At 48.6% G+C, this 12559-nt stretch overlaps 1 protein-coding gene across 1 annotated transcript in view; it reads left to right on the forward strand.

Annotated features, from left to right (window-relative positions):
- Window positions 1-1094, forward strand: part of RGS10 (regulator of G protein signaling 10) — a 36376-nt gene extending 35282 nt beyond the window's left edge. Inside the window, exon 5 of the mRNA XM_060033534.1 lies at window positions 611-1094. Within this exon, the coding sequence (XP_059889517.1) occupies window positions 611-757 (147 nt within the window). The 3' untranslated portion in view covers window positions 758-1094. The remainder of the gene's footprint in view (window positions 1-610) is intronic.
- The last annotated feature ends 11465 nt before the right edge of the window (window positions 1095-12559 follow it).

Here is a 12559-nt window from a genome sequence, read left to right on the forward strand (position 1 = left end):
AGCAGGTGTTTGCATTCTGCAGCTGACCGCTATTTTCTTTCATTAAGGCCTGTTCCCGAAGCCTCTGCTCGCCAGGACTACCGTTTCACTTCCCTGACCTGCATTGAATAAGCCCCATTTTGTTTCTGGGCATAATGATAGGTTTGTTTGAGATCTGGGATGCCAGACTTCCGGGGGTCTTAACAATATTGACATCGTCTGATATGACAGTGACAGTGGCCTAGTACACTGTCGTCTCTACAGAAATGGTTTCTCTTCTGCTATCTCAAGTTCCTGCAGCCATACATCCCTGTATTATCTACCCAAATAAAGTGGAAATTCTTAAAGGACCTCTTGATACAAAGGTATAAATCAGTGCTGTGCGAACCTATACTTCCGTGGAAGATATAGATAGGTTTGTTTCGTGTGACTCTCTAAGCTCTTATATTCCATTGAGAAAATTTCAAAATGACCCAAAACACCCAGGAAATCCAGCTTGTCTAGCACACGACGTACTTAACTTTCTTTGTGTGTTTGGCACGTATTTTCCTCAGCACACGATCGGTATTTAATAAATATTCGATGAGATGATTAGCCTCACCCTTCAGCTTTTGTTTCCTTTTCCCCTTAGATCTTCAACCTTATGAAGTATGACAGCTACAGCCGCTTCTTAAAGTCTGACTTGTTCTTAAAACACAAGCGAACGGAGGAAGAGGACGAAGGTCCACCCGATGCCCAGACTGCAGCTAAAAGAGCTTCGAGAATTTATAATACATGAGCCCCCAAGACACTGGCAGGACTGGCAGCTTTCAGAAGCGAAGGAACTCGCTCTCAGGACCGTGCAGGGTTTATAACCTCTTTGTTTTCTGCAAGGACTGAAATGTGCAAAACGCTTCCATGGAATATGTGTATTTTATTACCTGCTTGACCAGTAAGTTTTGCATGATGGCTAATCTTACATAAAAAGACAAATAGCTTTGAAGTTTTAGTTCTCACACACACCCAAAGGGGGGACAGTCCTTAAAACACTGGACAGTTTGAGTATTTCACAGCTTGATTAAGCGTCATGTGAGGCCACCAGGTGAACATACAGCCCCCTCTTACCTCTAAAGTCTTTGCCCTGCCTCTGTGTGTGGGTCACATGTGTCCACAGATTCACTTGGTGAACCAGCTCAAGAATGAATTGATCTGACAAGCTCAGGTCACTGGGGTTTTGTCTGTCAGGTGCCTCTTGGGTTAAATACTTCTAGAGAGTAAGTTCAGTGCTGGGAAAAGAAAATTCAGCACAGCCTCTAAAGATCTGGGGAGCTGCGTGTGGGTATCGTCAGAGGGCTCTTATTTCTTGCGCGTGGGTTTGTTCTGGTTTTGCCCGTAATCCGTGACATTTCATGCAACAAAGATAAATAGTTCATTTTGACAGAAACAAGATCTCAACCAGGAAGAAAGACAAATGGGAGACTGTTCAGGGTCCCCATGGTGACGCAAGGTGGTGCTGAATGGGATGGTGACACTGGCCCGTGCCGATGATGGAGCTGGGGGGATGTTCCCTTCTCTTGCAGCCCTTTTGGTGAAACCCTTTCTTCTTGATGCCTACCCCTTGCTAGACTTGTTAACTCTGGGCTTGAGACTTCAACCAGAGGAAGGAAATGCTGTCTTTGGAAGCCCCCTCTTGGGTGAAGAGGCTGTGAGTGAAGTCCTGCTGGGCCCAGGCGCCCCCAGCAGAGCCCAAGGTCAGGCACGGTTCCCTTCTGCTCATTGTTCCTGCCGTCTGCTGCTGCCAGACCTTCTCCAGCATGTTTGCCAAACCTTAAGCTCCTGTTTGCACAAACAGAGCAACCAGACTCTTACTTGAGAGCCTTCCAAGTCAGACGTTCCCATTTGCAAAATTCCCTGCTGATGAGCCTGACTGTATGATTTATCAATCAAGCCGGGACACTTGAGAGAGAAGGGGAGTGAGCTTAATCATCACGCTGGGATAATAGGCATCAGCTGGTTCTGTTCCCGGTGAAACCAGTTTGCATAGTCACCCTACTGACCACTCTCTCCTAGGGCGACCACTTGGGCAGTTCCCCGGATTCTCCTTGTCCATTCACTGTGGTCGAATGCCCCCTGTCCTTCCACCTTGGACCTGGGGAAGGGATGGTCTTAGGAAGCCATTCACTGCTGCCAACCAAACCACCCAACTGAGCATTCGTCAGAAACAGCAAATGCTTGATCCCCCCGACAGGGGGTTTTCTGCCTCCCCCAGGTCATCCCCGACATGCCTTCTCTCTGCCTGGGATGAGATAGTAATGCTGAGAATGACACCCAAGGGCCCTGTCATCTGGGAAATTCAGTCCATCTTCAAGCAGTGCAGACTGATGTACTTGAAAGAGTAAGGAATAAAAACAACATGGGTTCTCTAGCTCCACTTGCAGTTTACCAGCCAGAAAAGTGCAGGGATGCGGACCCACACACCCACTGCACTGTCGCAGCTGCAGGATAATTTCAAGGTGCCAGGGAACTGAGCGAGCTGCTTGGTGCTCTCTTTTGAGAGCCTGTGCTGGGCGGGTCCCAGAGACTGCAGGTGGGCTGGGAACGCTCTTTCTGGCTTTTACCCTTTTACCCCTGGGTTCAGAGGCCCTTTGAGGTGGTGAGCTCTTCATAAGCACATAAAGGAAGCAGCCAGAGTTAGCTGGGAGACTGTCTGCCAGAAGAAAGCCTCTGGCTTAGGAGCTGCCTGAAGAGCTGAATGCGGGTGGGAGGGTGAGCTGCCCGTGTTCAGCCACGGCTCACTTCTCACAGCACTTCCCCCAGCTCGCTCTGGCCGGGCTGCCTGCATCCCTGCCAATCGCGGAACTGAGGCAGGTACAGAATTCAGCTTCCTAAAGCCATTGCAGAAGTGAGACAGAAGTGTAGGGAATCTGTGTAGCCAGACCCATGCTTCTACCCAGCTTTTCACTTTCACCCTATGTCTGTCCATCCGTCCATTTATTGATTAATATTTAAATTGTGTCTGCAATGTGCTAGGGATTGTGTTAGGTGCCAAGATTCAATGGGGGGAGTATAGCAGCCATGACGATTCATGCTCTAGTTCACAGGTGTTCTAAAATGTAGGTTTTATTATTATTCAGGTGTGGTGAGCCCAGCAGATCAGGAGACGACTATCATTGAAAGGATAGTTTCTAAGAGAAAGGAGCAGGTCACACCGTGCAGGGCCACGTGGGGAATCACCAGGGTCGGTCAGAAGGTGGAGAGAGTGAGGGAAACGTAGGCAAAAGCCTTTATTGTGGTTCCCTTGGAAAAGGCAGGGCAAAGGGTAGGTTTGGCTAGTTTGTATCATTTCCGTGGGCTCTGGGGCTTAGGGACTGTCCCTAACTGGTACCTGGGCCTGAGTCATTAGGGCAGGCGGCCCAGAGTGTGAGAGCCCCATAAAGAAGGGACCTGGGGATGTGAGCTCTGCATCTGTCAGTTGTTTTCTGTCTCTAAGAATCAGCTAGCGCTGGGAGGGGCAGTCCCGCCAGTGCCAGCCAGGACCCAGAGGTCAAAGCTTCAGAGTAAAACACGCTTATGACAACAGTCTGCAGGGTCTCAAAATCTCAACCCGCAGGCCATAGATGTTGTGTTTGATGGGGCATGTGTCTGAAAGCTTTCAGTGCAATTGCCTTGGGCAGAGCGCAAATGTAATCTCCAGTTGGCTACAAGCCCCATCATTCCCTATTGCCTTCTAACAGGCTATTCACAGTTTACATTTTCTGCTGGCTTTACAGTTTGTGCCCTGATCTCCATCTCCTGTATGCAGAGAGCACGGCCTTGGTGACATTTTCCTCTGTGACTTTTCAGTCATTAATGATACCTCCAGATCCACTCTGCTGACCCGCCCAGCTTTCTCAGAGTCAGTTGCGGTTCACACTCCTGCACCATCTTGCTTTCTCAATCACAGAACTCCCCTCCAAGGCAGGGCGGGGGTCACCTCACACTTGAAGAACACCTTTCCAAAGGCTTCTTTCCCATTGCTTCATACACAAAACCTTAAAAAGTGGGAGAACATCTATTTCTCCCATTTTAGAGATGGGAAAACCAAAACAAAGGACATGACTCACACGTGCTTGTGAGTGGTGGAGTCTGAGACTGGAACCAAACCTTCCATCTCCCGACCCCAGCTCCCTTTTTGGTTCATCCTCTGCCTGGACAGGGCCCCAGGGAGGCCCAACGCTGGGGTGAATACTGGCGTTTTGGTAAAGATGCTCCTTTACTCATACAACAGATGCTTAATGAGCACCTACTACATCCCAGGCCACATACTAGCTATAGGAATGTAGGGGAATTAAAGAGTGAAGCATGGAGAATTCCCTGGCAGTCCCGTGGCTAGGACTCTGCACTTCCACTGTAGCGGGCATGGGTTCGATCCCTGGTCAGGGAACTAAGATCCCACAGGCTGTGACGTGCAGCCATAAAATAGACAAAAGTCATACTACACACAGTTCAAAAAAAAAGAAAGAATGGAGCATCAACCGTGCCAGCAGCTGGTCGGGAGATGAGATGGGGTTTTTATCCAAAAACTCTTCTGTAAGAAAGAAAGTGACCAGCCCCTGGGAGAGAGACTGAGGGGACAGGGCTGGCCGGTTGTGTTCATCTCTTAAGTTTACATGCTCGGTTGTTTTGTCTTTTCCCTAAATGTCAGGGGGTTAATTAAGCTTCATGTTGACACTGGCGGTGAAGTGATTTCATTTGAAAAACATGAGAATAAGTACTCTCTGTTCTGATGGGGGATGAGCTTTTTAAATTCCAGTCTCAGATTAACTCCAGAGAATGAAGAATTAGTTAACTACGTTTCCCATTACGATTTTGCTAATATGTCCTTTCTTGTGTTAGAGTCGGGAGCTGATGAATTGGTACCCAACTCCCAGGTCCCCGCCCTGAATTTGTGAGCACTGTTTATACGCTTGGCAAATGCTAGGCAAGCGCAGTCATGACTCGCGTTCTGTCATTATTTACTTTCATTTTGGCCGCGGATGTTCTAGAACTTACATTTATTTAAGTGCTAAGTGGTCTTGTTGTACCATTAGCTTCCAGGGTTTTAAAACTGTGTTTCTTCTCATACACTGCAGTGAGCACTGTGAAAGGACTGATGCCTGGGCAGGCAGGGGAGAAACCTCACACACAGATGGGGGCAGGGGTAGAATCTCTGTCGAAATGGTCCCCAAATTGTTCTCCTTGGATTCCCACAGGCACTGCAAACTTTGCAAGTCCAAAGTTGCTGAAGCAGAAACCTGGGGGTCCCTCCTTGGGGCCTCTGAGTGAGGGTCTTGCAGGGTACACTGGCTGGGTGCTTGCACGGGCATTCACAGTGTTGCATCCACCTGGAGAAAGGGGGGACCTTTTCCCAACTCCCAGAAAGCCACTGGGTCGAGAGACCTGGAAGTGGCCTGAGGGTCTCCCCTTTCCTGACTTCTAGTCTGATCCATCAGCAAGTCCTCTAAATTCTGCTCCCAAATCTATGTTGAGTGCATCCATGCTTCCCACCTCCACAGCCCTGGGCCCTGGCCAATCTGCCTCTCTCGTGTCTTGCCGGATGGAGCCTCTGCACAGGTCAGTCCTCACTGCACGTCCCCTCCCCATCTTCATCCAGCATCCACCTTTTAAAAGCAAAACGCTGACCAGGTTGCTCACCTGGATAAGCCCTTTCTGGGCCTTTCTTTGTGCTCAGAATGAAAGCTCAGATCATGACCATGGCCTCAGGACTGCAAAGCCAGGAGAGCTGAGCCCCGCCCCAGCTCACCTTCTGTCCCTCTACAGCTCATTTCAGATGTGAGCAGGGCACGGACGCTGCTTCCTGCGGCCTCTGCACAGGCTGCCTCCTGACCTCGGCTCCTTGGCTCTCAGGCCAAATGTCAGCTCCTGGGAGAGGCCTTTCCCGAGGACCCCACTAAGCATCCCCCTGCCCGCTTCCCAGCGCCTTCAGAGCCCTGGCACGTGGCTATTTCTCTGTTACCAGCTTATGAGCTCTCTCCCCAAGGACAGGGACGGGATGTGTTTCACTGAGTTCCCAGAGGTGAGTCTGCTGCCTGGCCCCGAGCAGCCACGTGGTGGGCCCTCCATAAACGTTCCTTGCATGAGCAGAGGAAAGTCAAGTGGGTCAGGATCTCAAAGTTTGGTTGGTCTCATTCACAGCCTGGCACTCCAGTGTTGCCCTTTGGTGATGGTCAACCCTTGTGATTGCAGAATTAGGAGGCCCACCACTTCCTGAGCACCTCCCACGTGCCAGGCATTGTGCAAGGCGCACTGCAGAGGGTGTCAAACTTGGGCAGTGGGTGTGGCCTCCACTATATCAAAGGGGGCTGACCTTTGGAGGCATTGAACCTGCACCAGGTCACCATGGCTTATGGTTGGTGCTGCCAGGATTGGAACCCAGGTCTTTTAGACCCCTCCACACACCCCCTCCCAGCCCACCATCTTTCTCTATACCAGGCTGGGCCAGATTTCAGCTCAGACAAATCTTCGGCCATTCCAGCTAAAAAATGGGACTCTCTTTCTGCTCTCTCAGGGACAAGGCCACCACCCAGCTGGTCTTGACCCATCCTTCTTTTTCCCTCGCAGGATATGCAGAGAGTACTTTGCCCCAGCAAGGGAGGCAGAGGCAAATGTTCCTTTAAAAAGTCTGGTTTGGTATTTGCAACCAGTTTTTTTCCCCAGTTAGTGATATATCATGACCATCTTTCCATGCCAGTAAACATAATTATACACCATCCAAAAAAAAAAGTCCAGTTTCAAGATTATCTAGGGAAGATAAATGTTTCCCTTGTGCTAATTCCAGCACAGTTTATATTCTATTTTGCAACGCGGGCAAACTGTTTCCTTCTCATTTAAGCATTTAAACTCTGTTTTTTAAACTGTTATGGCATACAGATCGCCTAAGAGTAACAGATGTCTGCTTGATGGAGATGTTCCCAGGAAAAGAATTTGCTGCTTCTTGGTCTCCAGAGGAAGGATGCCTTTGCAAGTACGTGGCTTTTGGTCCACATGTCCCCTCTCGTCCCCTCGTCAGATGAATGGGGGAAGAAATATAGTGCCACTGGCTGCCTTGTAAATATCTGTATTTACAGATCCTGGCGATTACAGAGGTGAGACCCTGATCTCCCAGTAGGGCTGTCCCTTCCCCTCCTGGAGGCAGTATTTCTCTGAATTTTCTTAGGTGGTTAAGGTCATGGCCCATCTGGAGACATGAAAATGTGGGTCCACTTCTACTGAATTTGCAGCTTTCCCCAGAATCTTAGCAGTGGAAGAATCTCTCTCAATTATTTTTATTATTATTATTACTTTTTTACTATTGACTAGCATGAGAATTTTGATTAAGATCATGTCATGGAGTTTGACTGCCTAAATTCTAACCCAGCTCCCATGTTTATTAGCTGTGTGCTCTTGGGCAAGTCACATATCTTTCCAAGCCTAAATCTCCTCATCTGTTAGATGGGGATAACATTGACTCAATGAGATTTAATGAGATAATACATATAGTGTACATAGCACAGTTCCTGGCCCATAGGGGGGTCCATAAATATTAATGATCCAGAGTCATGTAGTCTGTTCAAGGTCACAAAGGAAAGATGTAGCAGATTCCTAGTCTGGGCTAATTCCTGAGTCCTTGGCTAGGGCTCTTCCTCTATGTCATTTGAGTGAACACAGGAAGAGCCCCAGGGCCAGGGAGCTGGATCTGAATACTGCTCAGATGATTGATGTAGAAAGTGAGTGGGTCTCAGAGCAGGAGAGGGTCAGCACCAGAGGACGTGGAGGGCAGCTGGTGGGGGGCGGGAAGGGGAGACCAGGATGGGCTTGGGATTGGGTGTCAAGGCCGGGAGGGGGCTCCGTTGCCAACCTGGAGCCAGGCTCCTAGTTCAGCCAAGTGGCCAAGTTAAAGGGCAGGAAGTCTGAGAGAGGGTCTCTGACAGAAGGGGTTCTGACCAGGGAAAAGCGGTGAAAACAGGGAGTTGGTGGTCTCTTCTGGAGCCCCTCTGCGTCTGAAGGAAAGGGAAGGGAATCCAGCAGATGTCCTCTGGGGAGCTGCTCGTATCCTGGGCGACTTTCCCTCGGCCTGCGAGAATGATGGTTTCCCCGGGGAGGAGCTGCCCTCGTGCTTTCCAGGATGTCCCCGACTCTGCTTCTGCGAGAGGAGGGAACCCGGCACAGGGACAGCTTTCCTGAAGTTCCCGGCTCGGGCTCACGGGGGAGCTGCTGAGCCATGGAGAGAGGGCACAGCTGGGCTCTCTGCGGGGAGGGGCCGGCAGCGGGGCAGGACCCTACCAGGCCCTGGGCACCACACCCACCCCCAGGGAGGGGTCCCCCACCCCCCCAGAGGCGCCCTGCGGTGCCCCCTCCCCAGGTCCACTTGTAAAAGGGTCTTTGTGCTAATCACCTTCCGAGAGCCCGGGTCTGGGGATGGGGCAGCCCTGGAACTGCCAGGTCCATGCCCGCTGACCAGGGCCACCGCCCTGGCTTCTAGGTGTGAGTGGCAGGAAGGTGGGCACTCTTCCTAGCCGCCACGGTCCCACAGCTGTTTAGGCAGGAGGATGAGGCACTTCCTGCATTTACACTGAGGTTTTCTTTTGCCTCTTTCCCCCGGCCTCGCTCCCCCCAGCCCCCCACCTTGGCCTCTGCTGGCCCCAAAGACCCAGACAGGCCATCAGGAGAGAACTGTTTTGTTCATTTCATTCATTTCTAGAGTCACTGTTAATTTTCTTTTAAGCACTTGGAAACAATGTTTTGATGTGAGTTTATTAAAGAACTGCAGGACTTTGTACAGTAAACTGCCTGGTACAAAAGCTGCATTAACGAAGAGATCAAGAAATGACTAGCTTTGTGCACAGAGGCTTAAAGGTTTAAAATTGTTGAGATATTAAATTTGTCTTTCTAATCGGTGGATTTTAAAAGTATATCTCCAAACCCTCATCTTTTATCTCTGGTGTTTGTTCTGAAATGTGGTTATTTCTGAAGCCTCCAAGATAAGAGGTTAAAATTTCACTCTTTCCTCCCCAGCTCTCTGGGCTGCATTATTATTTTACGGGTAAGGGGATGGCTCTTTTTTTAAATTGAGGAATAATTAATGTTCAGTAAATATACAAATCTCGAGTGGGCAGCTCAGTGACTGTCCACATTTGTTTACACACATGGAATCACTACCATGTCCAGCTACAGAAAAATGCCAGCGTCTGGGGGACAGCTTTTAAGGGGCACCTTCTCAAGAAGCTGTGCTTTTTCATCCTACCTTCTGTATTTCCTGTCTCGGTTCTCACGGATGGAGATCTCGGTACCCTGTCCCCAACTCCTTGTCCAGCTGTGTGGAGTGAGAATAAAGTGGCCCCTCCTTCATGCACAGAACTCTTTGAGACTTTCCTCTGATTTTTTTCATTAAGAAAATTAGTTACTTTGCAAAATAGTTACTAGCCAAGGTGCCATTCTGCCTTTGTACAATTTTGTGGCAAAGTTGGGAGGGATTTCAGTGGATTCATCCATGTCTTTACATCCCTGCTTCTTCAGTGCTGACCAGTTGCATTGCTCAGTTTACCACTAACCTGTTACATTATGAAAACTACTTATAGGGCTTCCCTGGTGGCGCAGTGGTTTAGAATCCACCTGCCAATGCAGGGGACATGGGTTTGAGCCCTGATCCGGGAAGATCCCACATGCTGTGGAGCAACTAAGCCGTCTGTATGCCACGGCTGCTGAGCCTGTGCTCTAGAGCCCGTGAGCCACAAGTACTGAGCCCACGAACCACAACTACTGAAGCCCGCGTGCCTAGAGCCCGTGCTCCACAACAAGAGAAGCCACCGCAATGAGAAACCCATGCACCGCAACAAAGAGTAGCCCCTGCTCACCACAACTAGAGAAAGCCCGCGCACAGCAATGAAGACCCAACGCAGCCAAAAATAAATAAATAAATAAACAAACAAAAACAAAAAAAACTGCTTATAGGAAGAGTTTCAAAACATTCAGAAAAGTAAAAATACGATTACAATAAAACCATTGTCTATATTTAATCATTGTTAATAATTACCACTAATTATTATTAATAATTATTAGCCATGTTTCCTCTATATGTTCATATTTTTTTGCCAAACTATTTTAAAGAAAATTAGATGTAATGGTTCACCTAAAGTAATAACATTTATTACACTTAGTAAACTGAACAATTATTCTCAATATCATCTAATAACAACTCCGTATTAAAACTTCTCAAATGACAGGACATTTTGAAGTGTCCTTTTTTCAAACCAGGATCCAATCAAGGAGCTAGCATTGTAATGTCTCTCTGTAATTTAGACCAGTCTCCCAATCTTTTATATTTTTTGTTTAATGGCGTTGCCTTTGTCGAAGAAACCAGGCTAAGTATAGTATAAAATGCTCCCCATTCCTGACTTGTTTTATTGTTTCTTCATGGTGTCATTTAGCTTGTATTTCCTTTACTTTTGAGAATAAATTAACATTATGTATGCTGACCTTTCTCCTTAGTCCAGAGGCCCCTGAATTTTCTCAGTTCACGATGCCCTTGGAGTCTCATAAATCTTTTCAGTGTTCTTAGGTTAAGCAAACAAACCCCAAACTAACTGTTCCATTTATTAAACAGGTCCAAACAATTTAATAAGTATTTGTGTCCTAACAACTTCATAATTGATTTAAAAAATCACACACATACATCAACGTTTAAAGAGAGTATTTCTATTTCATTCAAAAATAACCAAAATTACTTACTAATGGAATGTGTGCGCCTGTGGGCTCCAGCCAGCTTCTCAAACCTTGGAATCAGATTGACGCCACCACCCTTAGATCCTGTCTCAGAGCGCTTTTCATGCGGTACTTCCTTTTTATCACAGCAACCACCGAAAACCCAGCTTTAGAAAGATATGGCTCCATCAGAAGGAATGTAGCATGATCTAGTGTTGAAACCATGAACCACCTTGAGTTAATTCAGTGTCAGCTATCCCTGTGTTTCCCTTGAAAGTGTAAGATATCCTCTGGCACTCCTGTCAGTTTGCGGTGGCCTCTGGGTGCCTCGGTGGGCAGTTTGGGAACCACAGTATGAATCCAGCATCTGCTAACTTCAGCTGCAAGGATTGCAAGTGGCCAGAAGACAAAGTGAACAAGCACAGGTTTGTCTCAACTAAATGAACAGAGAACACCACCTCCTTACCTAGAGCAGTGCTTCCTAACCTCACTACGCATCAGAAACATCTGGGAACCTTACTGCAATGAACACTCCTGAGCCCTGCCCCAGGGAAACTGACCCGGGGGGTTTCAGGTACCTGTTTAAAAAGGAAGCATCCCATGGGCTTCCCTAGTGGCGCAGTGGTTGAGAGTCCGCCTGCCGATGCAGGGGACACGGGTTCGTGCCCCGGTCCGGGAAGATCCTGCTGGGCCTGTGAGCCATGGCCGCTGAGCCTGCGCGTCTGGAGCCTGTGCTCCGCAACTGGAGAGGCCACAACAATGAGAGGCCCGTGTACCAAAAAAAAAAAAAAAAAAAAGGGAGCATCCCTGGTGGTGTAAGTAACCCAAAGACACTGTGTTAGGACAAGTCCTCTGAGGTCATCTCTGACTCAGAGTTCACTCTCAGAGAAGAAAATGGAAAAAGACGATATAAAGTTTCAACGAATGAGGCCTGGGTCTTAATCCAGCCAATAGAGTGATTCAGTGGCCTTGTGAACGCCCCTCTCTAGAAAACCTGTTCTCTTGAATAGGTGCTGGTTGAATACATCTCATGTGACAGTCCCTGAGCTCCAGGCAGTGTGGGACCCAGAGATGAACAAAGCCAGCCCTGCCCTTGTGTTTCTCCAGCCACTGAGAGGAAAGGGACATAAATAATGTATCTCCAAGGCATGGCTTAACATCAGGGTGGATTTAAACCCTGTCATTGCAGTTTTCCAGGGATATTGACTCTCCCCTCCCATTCCACACCAAAGAGGCCATTTCCCTCAATCTCAGTAGGCAAGGGGAGTTGAGCGCCCTTTTCCCATGAGAATATCAATATTTCCTCGGTGAATTATTTAAGCGTCTCAATTGAAATGTTGGGAGCTGGCTTCTCTCAGCAGTCCCAGCTGCGGCCCATGCTCCTGACTTCAGTGCTTTTCCAATTCCCTTCTCGGAAACAACTTCAGCTGTGAATCTGAGAAGAAGCCACTGGAATTCTGGTTGATCAAGGTTAAGTCATTCTCCTTCAAAACTTGCATCTCCTCAGACATTTGGGGCATCTCCTGTACAGGAGATGTGGGTATTTCTGGGTCATTTCCTTCCTACAACCTCCCCTGGGAGCTGGGTATGTGGGGTGGGAAGGTGTGGAGGCTGGACACAGAGGCCAGAGTACCCCTCAGGGAGGGCTTACTTGGGAAGAAGTGAGGCATCATCTGCTGAGCCTCAAGTAGGAGGAGAATCCCCCCTCCCTGGACGCATCCGAGCAGAGGCCGGGCACCCTCCTGTGGGGCGTGGGACAGGGCCTTCAGACATCACCTGCGACTGGGCTAGCTGAACCCTGAAGCCTCTTTCAGCTCTGAGAGACTGTGTGGGTTTATGTTCTGGAAGATGCTTCTCAAGAAAGGCAGGAACTCAAATCTTC

Source organism: Delphinus delphis, chromosome 16 (genome assembly GCF_949987515.2).
Source record: "Delphinus delphis chromosome 16, mDelDel1.2, whole genome shotgun sequence".
Lineage (NCBI taxonomy): Eukaryota > Metazoa > Chordata > Mammalia > Artiodactyla > Delphinidae > Delphinus > Delphinus delphis.